The sequence below is a fragment of the Narcine bancroftii genome, chromosome 7 (assembly GCF_036971445.1).
Source record: "Narcine bancroftii isolate sNarBan1 chromosome 7, sNarBan1.hap1, whole genome shotgun sequence".
Classification (NCBI taxonomy): domain Eukaryota; kingdom Metazoa; phylum Chordata; class Chondrichthyes; order Torpediniformes; family Narcinidae; genus Narcine; species Narcine bancroftii.
In genome coordinates, this window is record NC_091475.1 from 22,759,383 (window position 1) to 22,783,027 (window position 23,645).

Here is a 23,645-nt window from a genome sequence, read left to right on the forward strand (position 1 = left end):
CCCCCACCAGCGGAAATAGCTTCCCTTGATCTACCCAATCAAATCCTTTAATCGTTTTAAATACCTCAATTAGATAATCCCATAATCTTCTTTACTCACGGGAAATAGAAGCCAATTTAATGCAACCTATGTTTGCAAATTTAACCCCCAAGCTCCCAGGTCCCAGTTGTGAATCAATTCCTCAACTCTCATGCAGGTCAGGGCATTGTTCCGGAAGTGTAGTATGCTATACTAGTGAGATCTGTGGATGGGATCCCACCAGGGGTTTCATAGAATCGAACGACATAGAAACACTCTTCCCACCACCTCATCCATGTGGACTATGATGTCCTTTTTCTTGCATGAGGCATGTGTTCCTCGACACCTCTCCTAATGTAACCATCCAATTAAATTTTTTAAATTAAGACATATAACATGGTAATGGGCCCTTTCAGCCCACGAACCCATGCTGCCCAATCACGCCAACCCCTGGAAGGTTTTGAAGGCAGGGAGGAAACCGGAGCCCCAGGAGGAAACCCATGCAGACATAGGGAGAATGTACAAACTCCTTACAGACAGCGTGGGATTCGAACCCCGTCCCGAACACTGGTGCTGTAACATCATTGCACTAACCCCTATGCTAACCATGCCACTTCTGTGTTTTGAACAGTATATCCGACTTCTCAGCCTCTTCATTTCAGATCGTTGCCAGCCTTTGTGTGAAAAATGGGTCCTCCAGATCTGCCTCAAGTTCCTCCTCTCACCTTCCACCTCTGCTCTCTAATTCTAGACTCTGCTCTGTTGGAAAAAAAAAGACTTGACTATCTCATCAATGGCCCTCATAAGTTTATAAACCTCTATAAGTCACCCTCAACCTTCACATTCCAGAAGCAAATCTCTCCTTCTATGTATAATCTTCCATTCAGGTGCCATTGTAGAACGTAGAGCAGGCCCTTCAGCCCAATGTCCTTGCTGAACACAATGCCCAAATCAAACTAAAACTCTGCTGTTTGTATCTGATAGATATCCCTCCATTGCCTATGTCTAGAAGCCCCTTAAACACCACCATTGCATCTGCTTCCACCACTACTCCTGGCAGCCTGTCCCAGGCACTAACTACTCCAAAATATTAGCGCTGCACATCTCCCTTAAATTTTCTTCCCCTCACCTTAAACACCGCTATCAGGTCTCCCCTGAACCTCTGACATTCCAGAGAAACCAACCCCAGTGTGTCCCACAACTCATACTCTCTGAACCAGGCAACATCCTGGTAAATCTCTTCTGTGACCTTTACAAAGTCCCCACATCCTTCCTGTAGTTTAATTTGAACAGCTGTAACTTGACATCATCTCTTAGACATGAAGACTAATATTCCATCAGCTTTTTTTAAGGGTTCTGATAACTGTTCATGAGGCTGTGAGGTTGAATTTCAGAAAAAATTGCAGATGCTGAAAATCTGAAATAAAAACAGGAAATGGCAGGCCACATCTGTGGAAAAAGAAAGAAGCTAATGTTTCATGTCGAAGATTCTTTGTGGGAACTTGTGGCTTCAACCTTGAATCAATAACAGAGTTAAGAAAATGGAATATAAAGCTAGATTGTTATCGGATCACTCACCCCTGTTATTGGCAATAGAGCTGGAGGACATCCCACCAAGAATGTATAGATGGAGATTAAACTCCATGCTATTAAAAGACAGGATTTTAGAGAATTCATTGAGCAACAAATTAAAATGTACTTTGAAATAAATACGGAATCAGTGAAAAATAAATTTATACTATGGGATGCAATGAAAGCATTCATCAGTAATGTAACTAAGATGAAGAAGGACTACAATCGAGAAATAGAACAGTTGGAAAGGCAAATAACAAATACAGAAAAATAATTAGGAATACAGGAAGATACAACTAAAAGAAGAGAATTGACAGACAAGAAAATAAAATATGAAACACTACAAACATATAAGGTGGAGAAGAACATAATGAAGACAAAACAGAAGTATTATGAGCTAGGAGAAAAAATGCACAAAATACTAGCGTGGCAGCTTAAGACAGAACAAACTAAAAGAACGGCATTGGCATCAAGGAAAAAGGACAAACAAATTACATATAACCCAACAGAGATCATCAGAAACTTCAGGGAATTCTACGAACAACTATATCAAACTGAAAACGAAGGGAAAGAAGACAAAATAGATGAATTTCTAACTAAAATTGAACGACCAAAATTGCAAACAGAGGAGCAAAATAAATTAATAAAACCATTTGAAATAGAAGAAATACAGGAGATATTAAAAAAACTACCGAACAATAAAACACCGGGAGAGGATGGACTCCCAATATAATTCTATAAAACATTTAAAGACATTAATTCCTCCTCTCCTGGAAGTAATGAACCAGATTGAAAAAACACAAAACATACCAGATTCATGCAAAACAGCAATAATTACAGTAATACCAAAGACGGAGAAAGATCCACTAACACCAGTATCATATAGACCAATATCTCTACTTAACACAGATTATAAGATCATTGCTAAACTATTAGCAAACAGATTGGCCGACTGTGTACCAAAAATAGTAAAACTAGACCAAACTGGATTTATTAAAAAAAGATGAACAACGGACAATTTCTATAAATTTATTAACTTAATCCATGCAGTACAAGGAAACAAAACTCCAACAGTAGCGGTTGTTTTAGATGCAGAGAAAGTCTTTGACAGAGTAGAATGGAATTATTTATTCAAAGTACTACAAAATTTCAACCTACCAGAGAAATATATTAATTGGATTAAAGCATTATATAAGGGACCATTGGCGAAAGTGACAGTAAATGGATATATATCAAACCAATTTAAATTAAGCAGATCAACAAGGCAGGGATGTCCACTATCTCCCTCACTGTTCGCGTTAGCTATAGAACCACTAGCAGAACTGATAAGAACAGAAAATAAAATACGAGGGATAAAAATAAAAGAGAAGGAATATAAAATCAGTCTATTTGCAGATGACGTTATAGTATACTTAACAGAACCAGAAATATCAATAAAAGAATTACATAAAAAATTGAAGGAATATGGAGAAGTATCGGGGTACAAGATCAACGCAAATAAAAGTGAAGCAATGCCAATGAATAATGCGGATTTCACAAAGTTTAAGAAAGAATCACCATTTAGATGGCAAACACAAGCAATTCGATACCTAGGTATACAAGTAAATAATAATCTTGGCCATCTATATAAACTAAATTATCAGCCATTAATGAAAAAATTACAAGACGATTTAGAGCACTGGAAAGACTTACCATTAACACTGATAGGAAGGATAAACTGTATTAAAATGAACATCTTCCCAAGGATACAATACCTATTTCAATCATTACCAATTCACCTAACAGAGAAATTCTTCAAGGAGCTAAAGAAATTAATAAGGAAATTCTTATGGAAAGGGGGGAAACCGAGATAGCACTAGATAAATTAACAGAATGGTACAAACAAGGAGGCTTACAACTACCAAACTTTAAGAATTATTATAGAGCAGCACAATTAAGATACCTATCAGATTTTTATCAAACAGGGGAAAAACCAGATTGGACCAGTTTAGAGCTAGATAAAATAGGGGAGCAGATACCTGAACATATACTATATAAGTTGGATGAAAAATTGGTGCAATATAGGAATTCACCAGTATTGCACCATCTGCTCAACATTTGGAAGAAGATTCATGTAGAAAGGAATAAAATAAATTATCAACTACCAAAATTAATATTGACACAAAATCAATTAATCCCTTTCACAATAGATAACCTTTCTTTCAGAGAATGGGAGAGAAAAGGGATCAAAAGAATAGAAAATTGTTTTTTGGGAAATAAATTATTATCTTTTGAACAAATGAAGGACAAATATAATATATCTCACGATACAAGGTTTGCATACCACCAACTGAAAACCTACTTGAAGGACAAATTTGGAAACAGTCTGAGGTTACCAGAAGGAAGCAATTTTGAATATGTGATTACAGACACAATGATAATTAAAAAATTTATAACAAACATGTCCATCAAACTGCAAGAAAAGGAGAACGAGGAAACAAACTGTAAACCTAAACAAAAATGGGAACAAGATCTAAACATAAAGATAAAGAATGAAACATGGGAAAAGCTATGCTCCGGAACTATGAGAAATACAATAAACACGAGGTTACGCATGATACAATATAATTGGTTACACACCCCAAAAGTTAAATAAATGGGACCCAACAGTATCAGACAGATGTTTTTGCTGTAAAAAGGAAACGGGAACAACAATACATGTAATTTGGGCATGTGAGAAAGTGAAAAAATTTTGGGAAGATCTAAACCAGATATTAAATAAAATCACAAAAAGCAATATACCAAAAAACCCAGAGATCTTCCTTCTAAGTAATATAAGAAATAAAGAATTTGGACTCGATTTGGATGGAGCACAAAAAGGATTTATTATGATAGCCCTAGCTGTAGCAAAAAAATGTATTATGTCAACTTGAAAATTAGAAGACAACTTGAGAATCCAACAATGGTACATAGAAATGAATAAATGTATTCCATTAGAAAAAATAACATATAATTTAAGAAATAACATCACAATATTCAAACAAATATGGGAACCATACATGAAATACAATAGAGAAATCCTACCATGGACCTCCACCACCTAAAATGACAGAAGGAGAAGACAACGAAATGAACTGACTCAATATATAAAAGAAAAAGACAAAAATTTCTGTTTATTTTTATTAAGTGACGACATTGTTTAACGGGTTTAATGTATTTTATAGATTGAACTTTGAATAAATGGGAAGGGGGGGTGAGGGAGGGAAGGGAGGGGGGGAAAAGGAGAGAAAATGACTCTATATATTCAAGAGAAAAATGTCTGTATGTATTTTGGTCAGTATAGTTCATAGTGAGAAAAACAAAAACTTTAAAAAAATAAACCTTGAATCAATAACTTGGTTTCTCTTCCCTTCGATATAGCTTGACTTGCTGTAAATTTCCAGTATTTTCAGTTCATATTTTATGATTGAGGGTTTCAGGGATTAAGTTTGCAAGCAGACGTCAGGGTGAAAGGAAATCTTTCCACCCTGCACATTGAGGACCCAGTGATTTATGTGAGAACTGCAGCTGACTTAATTCAGAGAGGGGTTCTGCAGGTGAAGAAACACACAGGCAGCAGCGGGCTACTGGCGACTCAAAGCAAGGAACCCATGAAGGCTGCGGGCTGCTGGCCACTACAGTCAAGGGATTCACACCAGGCGGCAGACTGCTGGAGACTGGCACAGGACTGGCTGAAGGGGTATGGGGTATTGGAACTGGGATTTGAGAGCGTCCCGAGGGCGCTAAAGTTTTCCTGATGGTGTCGGAGGTTTGAATCTGGAGCTCGAGATGCCAATGGTTTAGACTGGACTCTCTATGCCTGCAGAAGTGCTGGAGGTGAATCTACGGATGCTCAGTGACTCTGAAGGGCACTCAATTGCTTCTCTTTCTCTGACTGTAAGAGGCATGTCTGACAATTTCTGCCAATGGCAAATCTGTCTGCCTTAAAGCAGAATAAAGTGAATTTCGTGCAATATTGCACTATTTTTAGTACATGACGATAAATTGAATCTTGAATTCTTCAAAGACGCTCCTCAAAACCTACTTGGATGACCAAGCTTCTGATCCTCTGTCCTTAAGACTCCTCTAACAGCCTACTGGATGGAGTGGAAAACAGTTTGCTAGAGGAACTCAGTGGGATAGAAGGAATTGTCCATGTTTCAGGCTGGAACCCTTCAACACAGGATTCTGACCTGAAATGTCGACTAACTCTTTTTCTCCCTCTGATTCTGCTTGACCTGCTGAGTTCCTCCAGCTGATTGTTTGTTGCTCCAGGTTCCATTCTCTGCCATCTCTCACGCCTCCTGTTTAATGGTGTCCCTGAGAATAGCTTTTTGATTTTTGCTTGTACAATATCGGAGGTGCTACATAAATGAAACTTCGTACAGCAGCTCAAGTCATTTCACAATCCTCCCCGCCCCTATCCAGATTCAGAGTTCAGATTTATTGTCAGAGTACATACATGACATCACATGCAACCGTGAGATTCTTTTTCCTGCGGACGCGGCAGAATTACCACTAATTGGTAGTGCAAAAAAAAACCTGTACACTGTGTATTTATGTAAACAAATAAAAAAAATTATAAACAGATAATGAATGTAAACAAACTGACTGTGCAATACAGAGAGAATAAAAAAGAAAATCAATGAAGTGCACAAGTAAGAGTCCTTAAATGTGTCCCTGATTGAGTTTGTGGTTGAGGAGTCTGAGGGTGGAGGGGTAGCAGCTGTCCCTAAAACTAGTGGTCCGACGTTTGTGGCACCTAGACCTCTTTCCTGATGGCAGAAGCGAGAACAGAGCATGTGCTGATATGATAAGCAATTTCTAGATAGACACAGGGGATGGAGGGATATGGGCCATGTTCAGGGGAATGGTACCATTTAATTTGAGCCTCATGTTCAGCACAGATACGTGGGGCATAGGGCCTGTTTCTGTGCTGCACTGCTCTATCGAGGTTTTACTGGTAGTACTTGCATTTATTACCCATTCCTGTTGCCCTTGGGGGAGTTGCATTTTTGAATTGTTGCTATCCTCTATGGATGTGTGGTAGAAAGGGGGCCGACCGGCTGTATCACGGTCTGGAATGGGGACACCAATGCCCCCGAGCATCAAGCCCTGTTCCTGAACCTGGTGGTGCGAGTCTGGTGGCACCTAGACCTCTTTCCTGATGGCAGCAGTGAGAACAAAGTGTGCACTGGGTGGTGTGGATCCCTGATGATTGCTGCTGCTCTCTGATGGCAGTGTTCCCTGTAGATAGTGGGGAGGGTTTTGTCGGTGATGTCCTGGGCTGTGTCCACTACCTTTTGGAAGAGTTTTACACTCAGGGTATTGGTGTCCCCATTCCAGACCGTGATGCAGCCAGTCAGCACACTTTCCATCACACCTCTGCAGAAATTTGCTGGGGTTTCTGGCATCATACCAAACCTCTGCAAGCTCCTGAGGAAGTAGAGGTGCTAATGTGCTTTCTTCATGATGCCATTGGTGTGTTGGGTCCAAGGGTTGCAATGCCTCAGAAAAGCAGCCAAGAAACTAAAGAACTCGCCCCTTCCTCGCCACACTCCCTTCAACCCCTCCTCCAGCCACACTCCCTTCACCCCCACCTCCCCACCGTCAAAAGATTCCACAGTGCAAGATCCTGCACCCCTGATTCAAAGACAGCTTCTTTCTCACTGCTATCAGACTCCTGAATAAACCTCACACCATTAAAATAATCATAACAAAATTAATCTCTCACTGTAACTCTACTCTCTGTATAGGGATTTGTTCTGCTGTTCTTGTGTAAGGATAGGCTTGCTGGATAGCACTCAAAACAAAGCTTTTCACTGTACCTTGTCACAAAGGTTCAGCACAGATGGGAATCATACCTACCCGCACATTCCTGATCTGCAGACTTCCGAGCTCCTGCAGAGACATGCGGGGGTCTTTGCCGAGAAGACTGACACCATCCTTCAGCCAGCTGACCGTGGGGATGGGATCTCCAGTGGCCTGGCACTTCAGCAGAGCGGTCCCCTCCAGTCCCAATGTCTGATTGGCTGGGCCCTGACGAATGATCGGAGGTGGCCTGTCTGAAAGTGCTGTCGGGGAAACAAAGGGGAGAGAGGAAGGGAAGACTTCAGCAAAGGACAATCTGCCGGAGGAACTCGAAGGGTTGAGCAGTGTCTGCAGGAGGAACAGAATGGTCAACGTTTGGGTCAGAGTCGCCCATCAAGATTGCACAGAAAAAAAAAAAGATTGCACAGAAAAGACATCAGCCTCACTGGAGATTGTGTCTCCAAACTTGGCTGGGAATGTGGAGGATCGATGTCAATCTCCGATCCAGGTACTAGGGTGAGGTTCCAATCAACGGTTTACTTTCCTGAGGAGTGAAAGACTCAGACTTCTTAAAAAAATTAGACATAAAGCATAATAACAGGCCCTTCTGGGCCAGGAGCCCACCCAATTACCCCAAATGACATGATCCTGGTACATTTTGAAGGGTGGGAGGAAACCAGAGCATCCGAAGGAAACCCATGTCTTTGGCCAATTCCCTTTATTCGATGCCCAAGCCCGTGGGAGATCCATAATCTCTGCAGAGGATCGAGGGGCTCCCCAAATACACAATTGCATGGGTTTAAATTCTCCATCGTTATTTGACATTAACCAATCTCAAAACAGTCACCTCCTCAGCAGCAAGGCATTACCCCATCAGCATTAACCTACGCAATGGACATCTACATGATGCACCATATTGCGGATCAATCACACAGATGTGTCCTCCCTGTTCTCAAATATTTTTACAGTTTTGATCTCCATAATTCCTGTAAATCACATGGAGCCAGTGGAATTTCAGCTTAGCTGTCATTGCCAGGCCATACACATCCTGGGGGCCCCCATTGCCCTTGGGCATCTGCAATCATCCTAGCATCAACACTCACCAAGTTGTTTTTATGTATTAACATTTTACTTAATTTATTTGATGTGCTTGATTTTTTTACCTAGAAGGTGCTGTGCATCAATGGGGTTTCTACTTGTACTGACTATCAGATGCACGCTACGTAATGAACATACTCATCCATTCTTCAGAACCAAAAAAATGTCGACATTTTATTATTCTCTTCCCAACCACCTCCTTCTTCTTCCTAGACCCCATGCATGTGCATAAATTCTACGCTGATTGAACTCCCTGTTCCAGCCCACATAAGTACGAGACCGCAAAATGCCAATCAAACATTAATCCAAACTAGACAGGCCCTTACTTCCACAAGAATCAAGCACTGGTAGATTAGTTGAGTGGTACACAATGGAAACAGGTCATTCAGCCCAACTCTTCCATCCTAAGATGCCTATCTACACTACCCTGTTTACTTACTTGGCAGCCCCATATCCCTCCAAACCTTTCCTATCCATGTATCTGACCAAACTCCTTTCAAAAGGAGGAACTGAGTCCATCTCTACCAGACCGAGACATCCAGGAGATGGCAGACGCTGGAGCACACCATCTGCAGGAAGAACTCCCCAGGTCGAGCAGCATCTGTGGGAGGCAAGGGATGGCCATTGAAAAAAAAACACTGACCATTCTTTTTCAACCTCTGCTTGGCCCGCTGATGCCCTCTGGCTGTTTGTTTAATCCTCTGGCAACTCGTTCCTTGCACCCACCACCCTCCATGTGAAAACATTGCCCCAAAGGTCCATTTTAAATCCCTCTCCTCTCACCTTCAACTTCTGCCCTCCCACTTCAAACTCCCCTACCCTGGGAAAAAGCCTGTGACCATCTGGGCTACCCATGCAACCTTTGGGGAAGGGCTCAGTCCCGAAATGTCGGTTATACCTCTTTACCTCCTATAGATGCTGTGAGACCTGCTGAGTTCATCCAGCATTTCTGTGTTTTCATTATAACACAAGCCTCCCAGTCCTATGTTCTCCTTCATGAGGTCCAGCTGTTGTTACACTGACAGTACTGTACACATTTGAATGGCTTGTTAGTGAGGCCAACTGTGTTCTTTTTTAAGAACAATGGTGGTCCGTGCCTGAAATGGTTGGCAGTGGACTGGGCGGGGTGGGGGGGTTGCTAGTTTAGGATATAGGCTCTGGGGAAGCAGCAGACCAGACCAGAGTCTGCATGTGTGTTATGTCTGGATTTGCAATTGCATGTTTTTGCACCGAGGTTCGGAGAACACTATTTTGTCAGGTTGAACTTGTACAATCACATGTTGATAAACTTGAACTTGCTTGGTGTCTCTGTGATTATAAGCAGATTATAATCAAAATGGTCTCTCCCACTGCTAACAAAATGGGCATCAAACTTAAAGGGACACCACCATCTAATGTTCTCCTCCAAGTTGTATACCGTCCTGACTTGGATATATATCACCTTTCCTTCACTATGCTGGCTCTTAGTCCTGGAACTCCCTCCTCAGCACAGCAGGATTAGTGTCACGGCAGCAATTGCAGAGGTTCAAGGAGGGAGCTCACCGTTACCTTCTCAGTTAGAGGTGAGCAATCAATGCTGACCTTGCCAGCAGCACCCAGATATTGTGACGGACAGAAACAAATAACCAGCGGTGACAGGTCCGCTGTGTGAAGTAGGAGAATGGAATGTTCCAGAAGCACTGCTGATGACAGGGCAACACAGCGTCCTTTTGAATGGGTGCTAGGGAAGAAGATTAAATGTTAAAAGAACACTTAAAATTCTGAGTGATCTGTGATCTCCTGCAGAATTAGCCCAGATACATCTCTGGGAATGTTTCCCCACTTTCTTTTCAAACTGACTGCAATAGGCTCAAGACCAAAATATTTTAAATTTAAACACACAGCAAAATAAAAGGTCCTTCTGGCCCACGAGCCCACGCCGCCCAATTACACCCACGTGACCAATTCCTGTGCGTCTTTGTAATGTGGGAGGAATTCTGCCTGGACCGCAGGAAAAAGAATCTCAGGTTTGTACTCTGACTATAAATCGGAACTTTAACTTTGAAACTGGAGCACCTGGAGGAAACCCATGGAAGGGCATGGTGGGGAATGTGCAAACTCTTTACACATACTGCCCAGAAGCACTGGAGAAACTCACCAGGCCACGAAGCGTCCATAGGAAGTAAAAGGCAGTCGACTTTTTTTGGGCCTGGGCCCTTTGTCAGGAACAAGTACTTCCTATGGTGGCTGCAATGACCTGCTGAGTCACTAGCGCTTGTGTGCACTGAACGAGACCCAACATCTGCAGAGTTTACCTAATGGTGGATTTGAACCCTGGTCACTGGCATTGTCATGGCATTGGGCTGACCACCAGCATATTTTAGGGCCTGACTTTTAGGGATCAGTGCCAACACACAGCATTAGGGATAAACCCACAGCTCTTGTGGATAATTCATTAATCACTTGCACAGCCATGGGGTTATACCCTCGCTCCTGAGGCTTGCCACCAAGTCCAGACTGATGCTCGTTAGACATACAGAGTGCATGGTGAATCATCAGTTATCTCCTCACCCACTTGGAGGCCAAGTCTATAAGATCGGAGCAGAAGTAATTTTTATTCCTGACGAAGGGCCCAGGACCAAAACGTTGGTCACCCTTTATTTCCATGCATGCTACGTGACCTGCTGAGTTTGAAGTACATCACTCATCTCCTCTACATTTCTCTGCTGTTCAATCATGATCATTGCTGATCAACAATCACCATCTCATTTATCAAGAATCAATTTCCGTTTGCCTTAAAAATACAGTGTGTAGTTCTGGTCAGCCCATTATAGGAAGGGCGTGGAGGGTTTGGAAAGAGTGCAGAAGAGATTTATCAGGATGGATTTAAGGGTATGAGCTATGCGGAGAGGTTGGATAAACTTGGGTTGCTTATTTTCTGGAGAATCAGAGACTGAGTGGTCACTTGATAGAGGTTTAAAAGATTATAGGATCCCTTCATTCTAGGAATCATTCTTCACTGAATCTTCTATGAACCTGGTCAACTGCTAGCACCTACCAGCTAAAGCCACAGTTTAGGTTGGCACAGATAAAGTGAATCGATCATCATCTTTCCATCCAGTACCTTTAAGGCAACAACTCCAATGACAGCACTCCACCTTGAGATATCTTCCCACCACCAGACACATTTTCTGCTGTCTTCTCCGCCTTCTGTCAGGACCCCTCCCTCCGTGACTCCCACGTCCACTCATCCCTCTCCACCAACTGTCCCCCTGTGACCACAGGAAGTGCGCCACACTTGCATCCACACCTTCTCCCATTCATGGCCCCAAACAGTCCTTTCAAGTGAAGCAATACTTTGCCTGTGTATCCACGGGAGTCATCTACTCAATCCGGTACCCCCTGAGCACCTTCGCGCTGTTCCCCCCAAGTGAAAGGGATCGCCCACTGGGCCAACCATTTCACTTCCACACTCCACTCACATACTCACATCTGTCCACGGCCTCATGCACTATCCCACCAGGACCACCAGTAAATTGGAGGAACAACACTTGATTTTTGGCCTGGGCGCTCTGCAACTGGGTGGCATTAATGTCAACTGCTCCAGTTTTTGCTAGACCACTCCTCATTCTCCCTCTCTTCCCTAAACTTCTTTCCTCGAGCTCTCCACCCACTTCCCTCTCCATTCACAGAGCCATCCCCCCCTCCCCCGGTTGCTGCTATGCCCTGCCTCCCTTACCAGGGGTGTAAGTTAATGGGGTATAAATTGGGCGGCATGGACTCGTGAGCCAAAATGGCCTGTTACTGTGCTGTGCGTCTCAATTAAAATACCTCCTGCCTTTGTGACCGTGCTCCTCTCACTGTTCTCTCTTCCCCCACCTCCCCAAACACCATTTTGTTCAGGCATTTGCCTACATTTTGCTCATACCTTGATGCCTCAAGTCCAAAACGTCAGTTATGTTTCTTTATTGCTGCTTTATAAAGTACACTATTTGACCAGCTGAGTTTCTCCAGCATTGTTTTTACAGCCCTCTTTCAGGAAGGGAACGGTTCTATGAAAGAGCAACCTTTGTTTCCTTTCCATTGGCCAAACACATCTGTTAAATTTAGATGTTCTCAACTTTAGCTGTGGTAACCTTGCATAGCTTTTTTTTGAGGGGGGGGGGAAGAAAGGGGGAAAGTGAGGAGATATTCCAGATGTTATGACATTGTCCGTGGTTCCAGCGGCATGCGGCTAACCACAAGGCTCAGGCATGACGGCCTACCCTTTCCCTGTTGCCAGGACGACAAGTTGTGACAATTCAACTGGGGTGAGGAGTGGCCAGGTACACCTTGCTGGTTGATAAGCTCCCCATACTGCTCAAACTCTGTGGGCATCTGGAGCGACTATTGATAGAACATTTATCACAAGTGCACCGCCTGAAGCAACAGCCTGGAGGATTAATTGACAGAACATTCAAAGAAAAGATTGTTTGAATTCCTTTATTCTCAAATGATAAAATATTGGAAGTGAGATTAGAAAATGCTAGGTTGGCACCCTGCCAAGAATCACCCAACTGGCTGATGAAATGTTCAGTCTCCAACTGTGTGGGAAGACACACAGTGAATTAACAAATCACACAGCACAGCAGGAGGTCATTTGGCCCCTTATGGCTCTTTGAATGGTCTCTCTTCTGCTCCAAGTTTCATCTCCTGCACCCCAAGCTTCCAAGTTTCAGCAGAACCTCCCTGCTCATAAATTCAATCCTTCTAGCAATGGAAGCCATTTCATTTGCCTTATTGATAACATGCTGCACACCAAAGTCCTTCTGCAAGGCTGCAATCGCTTGTCATTTAAAAGTCAAGATATGAGTAGACAGGGAGGCGGCTGAACAAAAAGGTGAAGCGAGGGGAGGAGATTCTGGGACTATCCTCCCCCAGTCATTAGCTTTTCTCTCTTCTACCCTCCCACCATTATCCACCCATGATCTCTTAACTCTTCACCTGTGCTCCTCCCCCTGCCCCCACATTTTATTGAGGTGTCTGCCTACATTTTGCTCACGTTTCTGCAAAGGGCTCTTGGGCCTGAAACACTGGATACCCTTTACTTCCGACAGGCGCTGTGTGACCTGCTGAGGTTCTCCAACACTTTTGTGTATTACACTACAGTCACAGCGATTGCAGAATTTGCTATTTTACTCTAAACAAAGTTTGTAAGCAGGTGTGACAAATACTGAATATACTCATGTAATATTTGATTTTTTTTTGACCAATTTTTAGGGTCAAATCTTTTGGGGGGGGCGGGGGGCCTTCAAATTTTACACGGGTCATACTTTTGACTGTGGTAAGCACCTGCATCTTTCAAGGCATCGGAAGCTTGGATGGGTGTGACCGAGTGACAAATCCTTGGTTGGGAGCTCGGATAAGTGGGCAGCCAGAATGAGGGTCCGCGTTTGGGGCATTGGGACCACTGGTGGGTAGGTGGGGGGGAGCTCCAATGGGTGGACGGTCAGGGCGTCAGGAGGTCCGGTGGCCAGGCGAGCAACTGGGTTGAGGGTCCACGCTCGGGAAATAGGGGGTCGACATTTACATGTCTCATACAGCAAAGGAGGAAAAACCCAACACCCAACCCCAACCAACCAATTTTCCCCTGCAACCGCTGCAACTGTGTCTGCCTGTCCCGCATCGGACTTGTCAGCCACAAACGAGCCTGCAGCTGACGTGGACTTTTACCCCCTCCATAAATCTTCGTCCGCGAAGCCAAGCCAAAGAAGGAACAGAAAACATGCAATTTTTGAGCCAAATTGGGGGGGGGGGGGATTTGACTATTACTCAAGTATTTATAGTAATTTTTCATTCCATATTAATTTGTAGATCATGGACTTCACTGGGAATCATACCTTGAAGAAGGGCGCAGGCCCTAAATGTCGATAATATCTTTACCTCCTGTGGACTCTGAGAGACCTGATTACTTTCTCCAGCATTTCTATTTTTACATTAATGAATCGCATGGGTTTCTGTGACAATCGAGCTGTTTCATGGTCACTGGCCAGATACTTGTTCTATTCTTCCAGATTTATTTGATTACTTGAAGTTAAGTTCCCCATCTGCCATGGTAGGATTTGAACTCGTGTCCCTGGATTAATAGTTTAGGCATGCGGATACTAGGCCGATAATTTATCCACTATGCTTTCGCATTCCATGAAAACAAAATGCAACTGGAATGTTGGCCATTGCAGCAAGAAGGAACTGAGAGGTGAAACAGAGGATTGTGAGTGGGATTGAGTGAAAAGACAAAACAAAAACACATTGGTGGTGAAATTCAGCAGGTCATTTTATGTAGCAAAGATAAAATTACATTACTGACATTTCGGGCTGGAGCCCTTCATCAAGGTTTTACTTGAGAGAGGAGATGCTGAGATGTTGTATCCTCCATCAAGGGTGTCCAGTAATAGGGGCCACAGACTCAAAAGAAAGGGTTAGCATTAACAAGGAGATCAGAGAAAATTTCTCTCTCCCAGAGTGTTGTGAATCCTTGAAATTCTCATCCCAGAGAGCTGCAAGACACCAAGAATATTTGAGAATATCTGTATCTTGGGAATACAAGGGTTTCAAATGTTTTGTGGTCAGGAATAAGAATATTTTAAAAAAGCAGGAATTTACCATCTGGCCCATCAAGCCTGCTCCACCGCTCAATGAGATCACAGCAGATCTGGCCCTAGACACAACTCCACTTATCCGCCCGTTTCCCATCACCCTTCATTCGCCTATTGTTTAAATTTTTATTTAGACATCATACAGTAACTAACCCTTCTGACCCACAACGCCACACTGCCCAAATACACCAACTAACCGACAGACCCCCAAAGGTGGGAGGGAATTAGAGCATCCAGAGGAAACGTACAATCTCCTTACAGACAGCGCCAGATTTGAACCTAGGTCACTGGTGCTGTAATAGAGTTGTGCTGTAGTTTGATGTACATTAGGCAATGGCATCCTATAGATGCTGCATGTCCTGTTGAGTTTCTCCAGCACTTCTGCATATTCCGTTGCAACCCCCGCGTCTGCAGGCTGTTCTGCTTAGCTACATTTACACTGGGCTTTTCACATACTCAAGATGTTCCAATTTACTTGTCAATATGATGTCTTGAAGTCAATTCATGGTTATTACCAAAGGAAGATTAACAACTGGTACGAGCACTGCAAGATCCCATTGATGCTACGAGGGCATTGATCAGTCGATATGTTGGTTGAGTGATAAATATCAGGCCATTGAGCTGGCTTAACATTCTGCTGTTCTTTAACCTCTGATAATCTCTGTCTTAACTCCATTTAATGGAGTGAGTGTTAGGCCAAGATCAGCTGAGATATCATTGAATGAGTTGAGGAACTGAATGGCCAAGTCCTGTCTCTGCCCTTTATCTTCCATTCCGAGAACTTGCAAGCAGGCTTTTTCCTCTGAGGGTAGGTGAGATACAAACCAGAGGATATGGTTCAGGGCGAAAGGAGAAAATTTAGGAGGAACTTCTTCACCGAGAATGGTAGGAGTGTGGAATGAGCTGGTGAATGTGGGCTCAATTTTAACATTTAAGAAGAATTTGGACAGGTACATGAAAGGGAGAGGTGTGGATGGATATGGAATGGATGCAGGTCAGTGGGACTAGGCAGAAAAATAGTTCGGCACAGACTAGAAGGGCTGAAGAAGGAAGAACACAAAGGTGGAAAAACTCAGCAGATCAAACAGTTTACTTTATGTAGCAATGATAAAGATATAAAGATACAATAACCAACATTTCAGGGCTGAGCCCTTCGTGGAGGTTTGGAGAAATGTTGGCAGGTGTCCAAAAAAAAATGTAAGGGAGCGGTGGGGAGAGGAGCATGGTCCCAAAGGCTGGAGGTAAATAGGTGGAGAAAGGAGTGAGGCACAGCAGAAAAGGTGTTTTGGAATGGGTCTGTATGAGTACATGGTCATAGAGCTTGAGAGCAGCAGGGATTACATTTGGGGAGGAGTGAGAAGGAATCCCACCAAACCTCCCTTGGGAGAGCAAAGGAGACTTCTTTAGGGAAGGCTTCAGAAGGGCTAAAGACCCTGTTTTTTTTTTTGTGCTATAATGTTCCATGGTCCTAACATGTATAATTGTTCTTTGATGGTCTGTCAATCTCCGATCCACATTAACAGTCGATCTACACTGGTTCTCTCCACATTTTTGAACAGTGCATCAGGTGAGACCTTGTCAAATGCTTTACTGAAGTCTAATGTAGTCAACATCAAGCAAACTGACTGAATCTGCTCTTATTCACTCTTCAAAGCTAATTTTGTTAAATGCATCTTCCCTTTCACATTAATTAAAATTTATAATGTCTCTCAGAGTGGATTCCAAGAATTTGTGGTCTGCTTAGAGCAAAATGACAGGCCAAAATTATTCCTTTCTTCCTTTCTCGACAACGAGGGTGAAAAATGATGGACGGAGCTGTTGCAGTGTTTTCCCTTGCTTCATCTGCCTGAAATATATCCCAAGCTGTTGAACTATAGCCAGGGATGTATTTCAACAAGTCCCCGTGATTTATCAGCTTTTGACAATGCTAAACTCCTTAATGCCGATCATTACTACATTTGTCCCAGCTGATGTGTTCACATTCCCACCGAATTCGAAGAATATTTTAAACAAAATAAATATATAAATGCTGGAAATAGAACCTTACAGAAAAAAAACAGGCCCTTCGGCCCATGCAGAACTATTATTCTAATTAAAAACAATGAAATGGTGGAGAAACTCAGCTGGTCTTTTTAGCATCCATAGGAGACAAATATATTGCCAACATTTCAGGCCTTTGTAGTCTCTGCTATATTGGAGAGACTGGGCAAACACTTCGATGAGTGCCTCGGCTCTGACCACCACAATAGCGTGGATCTCCAAATGGCCACCTATTTCAATTCTCCATCCCATTCCCTTGCTGACATGTCTGGCCATGGCCTCATGCATTGCCAGACTGAAACCACCTGCAAATTGGAGGAACAATACATCTTCTGCCTCTCTCTCTTTTCCCTGCCTCCTTTCACCTCTCCCCTTATCATATCCAATTAACCCCTTGATGTACCATCAATAATCACAAAAGGTGGACATAGTGAAACTATCAGGCTTTTATGAACTAAAGACAGGAATTACCATCAGCCTCATTGACCAATCAAAGCAAAGAGAAAGGGGAACATGTAGAGGGTTATGGGTAGGATCAGTCTCGAGAGGCATGTCCAGCCAGCAGCAGCCAATCATGGGACAAAAGGTTTACCACAGACCTTTTGATGGTCTGGACTCCTCCCACAGCCAGCACTGTCTCTATTCTGAGATTTCTTGTTTGTTGCTCATTCTTTTAAGAAGGGCACAGGCCTGAAACATCAGCAATATAGCTTTGTCTCTATGGACGTTGAGACACTGGTCAAGTTCCTCCAGCATTTTGGTGTGTTTTTACTTCTTCTTTCTTTGGGTTGGCTTCGCAGACAAAGATTTATGGAGGGGTAATATCCACGTCAGCTGCAGGCTCGCTTGTGGCTGATAAGTCCGATGCAGGACAGGCAGACACGCTTTCAGCGGTTGCAAGGGAAAATTGGTTGGTTGGGGTTGGGTGTTGGGTTTTTCCTCCTTTGTCTTTTGTCAGTGAGGTGGGCTCTGCAGTCTTCTTCAAAGGAGGTTGCTGCCCGCCGAACTGTGAGGCGCCAAGATGCACGGTTGGAGGCGAGATCAGCCCACTGGCTGTGGTCAATGTGGCAGGCACCAAGAGATTTCTTTAGGCAGTTACAGCAAACTATTAATCTGTCTCGTCCCACTGACCTGCACCCAGTCCATAGCCCTCCATACCCCTCCTATCATACATTTGTCCAAATTATCTTCAATGCCAAAATCGAGAACTCATTTATCACTTCAGCTGGCAGCTCGCCCCACCACTCTCTGTGTGAAGAAGTTCCCCCTTCTCATTGGAGATGAGAGGTGACTTAGTAGAGATCTACTAGATTATAAGAGGAAAAGATAGGGTGGACGGCCAGCACCTTCTTCCCGGAGAGAGACCAGAGGACATCTGTACAAAATGAGCAGGGGAGAGCTTAGTGGAGATGTCAGGGGTATGTTTTTAAAAAAAAAACCCCGAGAGTAGTGGTGCCTGGATTGAATTGCTGGCGCGGTTGTGAAGGCTGGTACAACAGGGACATTCAGAAAACTCAGGCAGAAACATGAATACAAGAAAACTAGAGGGCTATGGGTGTGAGGCAGGGAAGGCTTCAAGTAGGTGTATGTAGGGTGGAACGACATCGTGGCTGAATGGCCTGTTAAATATTTCCTCTTTCACAATTAACCCATGTTCTCTCTTTCTTGTCTCACCCAACCTCAGTGGAAAAGGCCTACTTGCATTTATTCTATCTATACCCCTCACACTTTTGTATAATCCATCAAGTCTCCCCTCATTCTCGGTTGCTCCGGGGAATAAAGTCCTAACCTGTTTAACCTTCCCCTGTAACTCATTTCCTCAAGTCCCGGCAACATCCTAGTAAATCTTACTCCCATGGTGACCTTAGTTTTACCCTATCAAAGATATCCTCCTTCCTCCACCTTCCCTGTAGCCCAAGGAGCATCTTTGTCTTTTCCCCCAGTTCTGATGGAGATGCTTCATTTTCATCCTACTGTACATGAACAACCAAACGAAACAGCATTTCTTCGGACTACAGGCCTCACACATACACAGCACATAATGATCACATATACACAAAGATAACATTTAATATGAATAGTTTGGGATGATTTAGTTGATTTTAAATTTAAATTTTTAATGTTGACTTAGAGCACAGTTAACAGGTCCTTTCGGATCATGAGCCCGTGCTGCCCAGTTGCGCCCATTTAACCTCCAACCTCCATTTTGAAGGGTGGGAGGAAACCAGAGCACCAGAAACCCACACAGGTGGCAGGGAGAACATACAAAGTCCTTTCAGACACTGGCGGATTTGAACCCTGGTCATTGTCGCTGCGACAGCATTGCGCTAACAGCGACGCTAACCATGCCGCGGTTACAGGATACCGGTCATCAATCTCACAGCCTGCAGTTAGAAGCTATTTCCCAGCCTGGTAGTCCTGATTTTGATGCTCCTATATCTCCTTCCTTTTAGTGGTCGGTGAGCTGGATGGAAAGGATCCTCAATAATTCTTTGAGCCCTATTTCAGCAACACTCCAGATGAATGTCATTAAAATGTGGGCTCAATTTTAAGATTTAAGAAGAATTTGGACAGCTACATGGATGCGAGGGATATGGACTGGGGGGCAGGTCTGTGGGACTAGGCAGAAAAATAGAAAAATAGTTCTGCACAGGCTAGAAGGGGTGAAGGGCCTGTTTCTGTGCTGGAATGTTATATGGTTCTGATAGAGAAAAGGGATGCCTTTCCTGTGAAAACCTCAAACAATTAACAGTGTCTCCTCCCACAGATGCTGCCAATCCTGCAGAGTGTTCCTGCCATTTCCTGGTATTATTTTACACATTCGATCATCATATGGAAACTCCTGCTGACCGTTCTTCCACTATCATCTTCAGGCAAAGAGTCCCAGATCAAAATTTAAAGATTCCTTTATTGGCACGTGCATAAACACACATAGACAGGCATCTCAAGTCCAGTGGCCCTACTGAGTTGAAGAAAAAAAGCAAATGGGGTCCCTTCAGAGACAGAGTGCCCATGGATCCTGCCACCTCCTGTGCACTCATTACCTCCGTAATACCATAGAATATAGGAGCAGAAGTAGGCCACTCAGCCCATCAAGTCTGCCCTGCCATTCCATCACTCAGCCCTATTCCTTCTCCCTATAACCTTTGATGCCCTGACTATTCAGAAATCTGTCTCTCTCTGCCTTAAATACACCCAATGACCACCCTGCACCGCTCTCTGGCTAAAGAAATTCTTCCACATCTCAGTTTTAAATGGGTGGTGCCCTTCATTCCTGATGTTGTCCCCTCTTGTCCGAGACTCCATTACTATGGGAAAAAACTTTGCCACATCTACTCTGTCTAGGCCTTTAAACATTCAAAATGCTTCTATGAGATCCCCCCATCATTCTTCTCAACTCCAAGGAGTACCTTCCAAGAGCTGTCCAACATTCCTCATATGCTAATCCCTTAATTCCAGGAATCATTCTTTTGAATCTTCTCTGAACCCTCTCCAATGCCAGCACATCTTTTCTGAAATAAGGGGCCCAAAACTGTGCCCCATGCTCCAAGTGAGGCCTCACCAGTACCTTATAAAGACTCCACATCATATGCCTGCTCTTGTATCCTATTCCTCTAGATATGAACGCCAACATTGCAATCGGCTTCTTCACCACCAACTCAACTTGGACTTTAACCTTCCCAAGGCATCCTGCACGAGAACTCCCAAGTCCCTAGCAACTTAGAATTTTGAAATGTTCTACCCATCTAAATAATAGTCTGCTCTTTTATTTAGCTACAAGAATCCTGTGGTGAACGCAAGGCCTCTAACATTACCATTCTTGCGAGAATAAAATTGACCTCTACATTGCACAGATACATGGCTCGGATGGGTTGAGGAATGTGGACCAAATACAGGCAGGTGGGATGTTTGGGCAGGACAGACATTTTGGTTGGTGTGGGTGGGCAAGTGAGGCCAAAGGGTCTGTTTGCATGCTGTGTGACTAATCTATGCTAGTTTTCAAATCTGCATTTATTGATTTCTGGCCTTCTTGTTAATGGAAACAATCTGTCCCTCTCTGTTCAACCAATCCTCTCCCTATTTAGTCACAGGAAATTGCAGAGAGTTGTGACAGCAGCTCCAGCCTTCACACACAACCCCCTCCCCTCCATGGACCTCGTCACACACATGCACTCTCCCCTCCAGGACTCCGGCGCAACCCTCCCTCCCCTCCAGGACTCCGGCGCAACCCTCCCTCCCCTCCAGGATTCCGGCGCAACCCTCCCTCCCCTCCAGGACTCCGGCGCAACCCTCCCTCCCCTCCAGGACTCCGGCGCAACCCTCCCTCCCCTCCAGGACTCCGGCGCAACCCTCCCTCCCCTCCAGGACTCCGGCGCAACCCTCCCTCCCCTCCAGGACTCCGGCGCAACCCTCCCTCCCCTCCAGGACTCCGGCGCAACCCTCCCTCCCCTCCAGGACTCCGGCGCAACCCTCCCTCCCCTCCAGGACTCCGGCGCAACCCTCCCTCCCCTCCAGGACTCCGGCGCAACCCTCCCTCCCCTCCAGGACTCCGGCGCAACCCTCCCTCCCCTCCAGGACTCCGGCGCAACCCTCCCTCCCCTCCAGGACTCCGGCGCAACCCTCCCTCCCCTCCAGGACTCCGGCGCAACCCTCCCTCCCCTCCAGGACTCCGGCGCAACCCTCCCTCCCCTCCAGGACTCCGGCGCAACCCTCCCTCCCCTCCAGGACTCCGGCGCAACCCTCCCTCCCCTCCAGGACTCCGGCGCAACCCTCCCTCCCCTCCAGGACTCCGGCGCAACCCTCCCTCCCCTCCAGGACTCCGGCGCAACCCTCCCTCCCCTCCAGGACTCCGGCGCAACCCTCCCTCCCCTCCAGGACTCCGGCGCAACCCTCCCTCCCCTCCAGGACTCCGGCGCAACCCTCCCTCCCCTCCAGGACTCCGGCGCAACCCTCCCTCCCCTCCAGGACTCCGGCGCAACCCTCCCTCCCCTCCAGGACTCCGGCGCATATTTACCTCTTGTTGCCTTGTAACAATAAAAGGATCCTTTGGAACCTTGATAGATTAACTAGCCTGGATAGCACAGTAATAAAGCTTTTTGCTATATCTCGGTACATGATAATATAAAATCAATTCAAAACACCGCACCACTGAAGCATCTCTATTAAATTTCCTTTCAGGTTAGTGTGCAACAAGAACCTATCGCCAGCCTGCCCTCCACATCTTTTCGTCCCCTTCAAAAAGGAATGAAATCCTTCCAATGTGTGGTGCTCAGAACTCTAGGTCTCCTGTCGAGGACCACCCAGTGATTTATACTCCTGCAACGGAGCGGCTAATAGCTGTGTCAATTAAAAATTCTTCATACTCACAGTGACACACGTACACACGCACTCACACACACACACACACAGACAATGACACACACGATAAACATTGCAACCGTACTTGTCAAGAATTGGAGGTGAAAGTCCATTATTTTATCGTGCTAGATTTTACTGCTGCTGACAGGATGAAATGAGGTAAATATGATCTCTCATTGCCTGTTTGAAGGCCATTATCAATTGAGACAGGGACGAAATGGGATAATTGAGTGGAGTCTTGTCACAATGGAATCAACAGAAGTCAAGAATTAGTCCTTGAACATAAAAGGCAAGAATTTTTTCATTAACGTTCTCTTTGAACACCAAGCCTTTGCAAGATTTCTTAGTCCAGGACTGAACTGTTACTAGGCATAGCTATTACAAGCTCCCCTCTCCTCCCCTCCTCCCCCCCTCCCCTCCCCTCCTCTCTCCCCCCATCCTCCTCCCCTCTCTCCCCCTACCTCCACCCTCCTCTCCTCTCCTTCCCCCCTGCCATTTTTTCCATCTGAGACTGCCTCAGTGAATCATGCAGCCTTGTGGACAGATATTAAAAATTACTGCATTGCCGTTCATTTTAAATGACCTTTTAATCTACATGTAAATTCGAATCCAATGAAAATGCCTCACTTTGTCAGCTTGGAGAGGTCACAGCCTAGAGGTTAGACTACAAATCCTTCTCGGGAAGCTATTTCCACCGCCTTCAGGAGGGATTGGAAGGAGAAATCTGGGAGTAGGAAACAAATCTTATTCCTGTCTGAGAAACCCTTTCTAATTTAAAAATAAAGTAACCAGAGATTGTTGAAGAGCATGTGGCAAGGGTTGAAGGGATCTTAGAGAATTTACCACACACACAGAAAAGGTATGTTCTGTGCTTAAGAGCACTTTTCATCGAACATTTTTTGAAGGATTTCTTTCTCGTAAACCCTGATTGCGGATCATCTGATACATCGTGTAAAGTTTATGTTGTCAAACCAAGAAGTCCTTTGAGGCTTGTATAGCAGGCTTTCAAAACTCCCCCTCCCCCAAACCCTTGCAAACTCATGGAAGAGGATAGCACTGAACTATATGTTAATACTCTAACCAGCATGTCTCGATTCAAGCCTTCACTCACCTGCA

General features: G+C 44.5%; 1 protein-coding gene across 29 annotated transcripts in view; it reads right to left on the bottom strand.

Annotated features, from left to right (window-relative positions):
- The window catches only part of robo2 (roundabout, axon guidance receptor, homolog 2 (Drosophila)), a 1,057,280-nt gene that overhangs the window by 128,422 nt on the left and 905,213 nt on the right, over positions 1–23,645 (bottom strand). For all 29 annotated transcript variants that reach the window (XM_069889083.1, XM_069889099.1, XM_069889096.1 and 26 more), the window contains one exon: positions 7,477–7,682. In XM_069889083.1, coding sequence (XP_069745184.1) covers positions 7,477–7,682 — 206 coding nt within the window. The remainder of the gene's footprint in view (positions 1–7,476; positions 7,683–23,645) is intronic.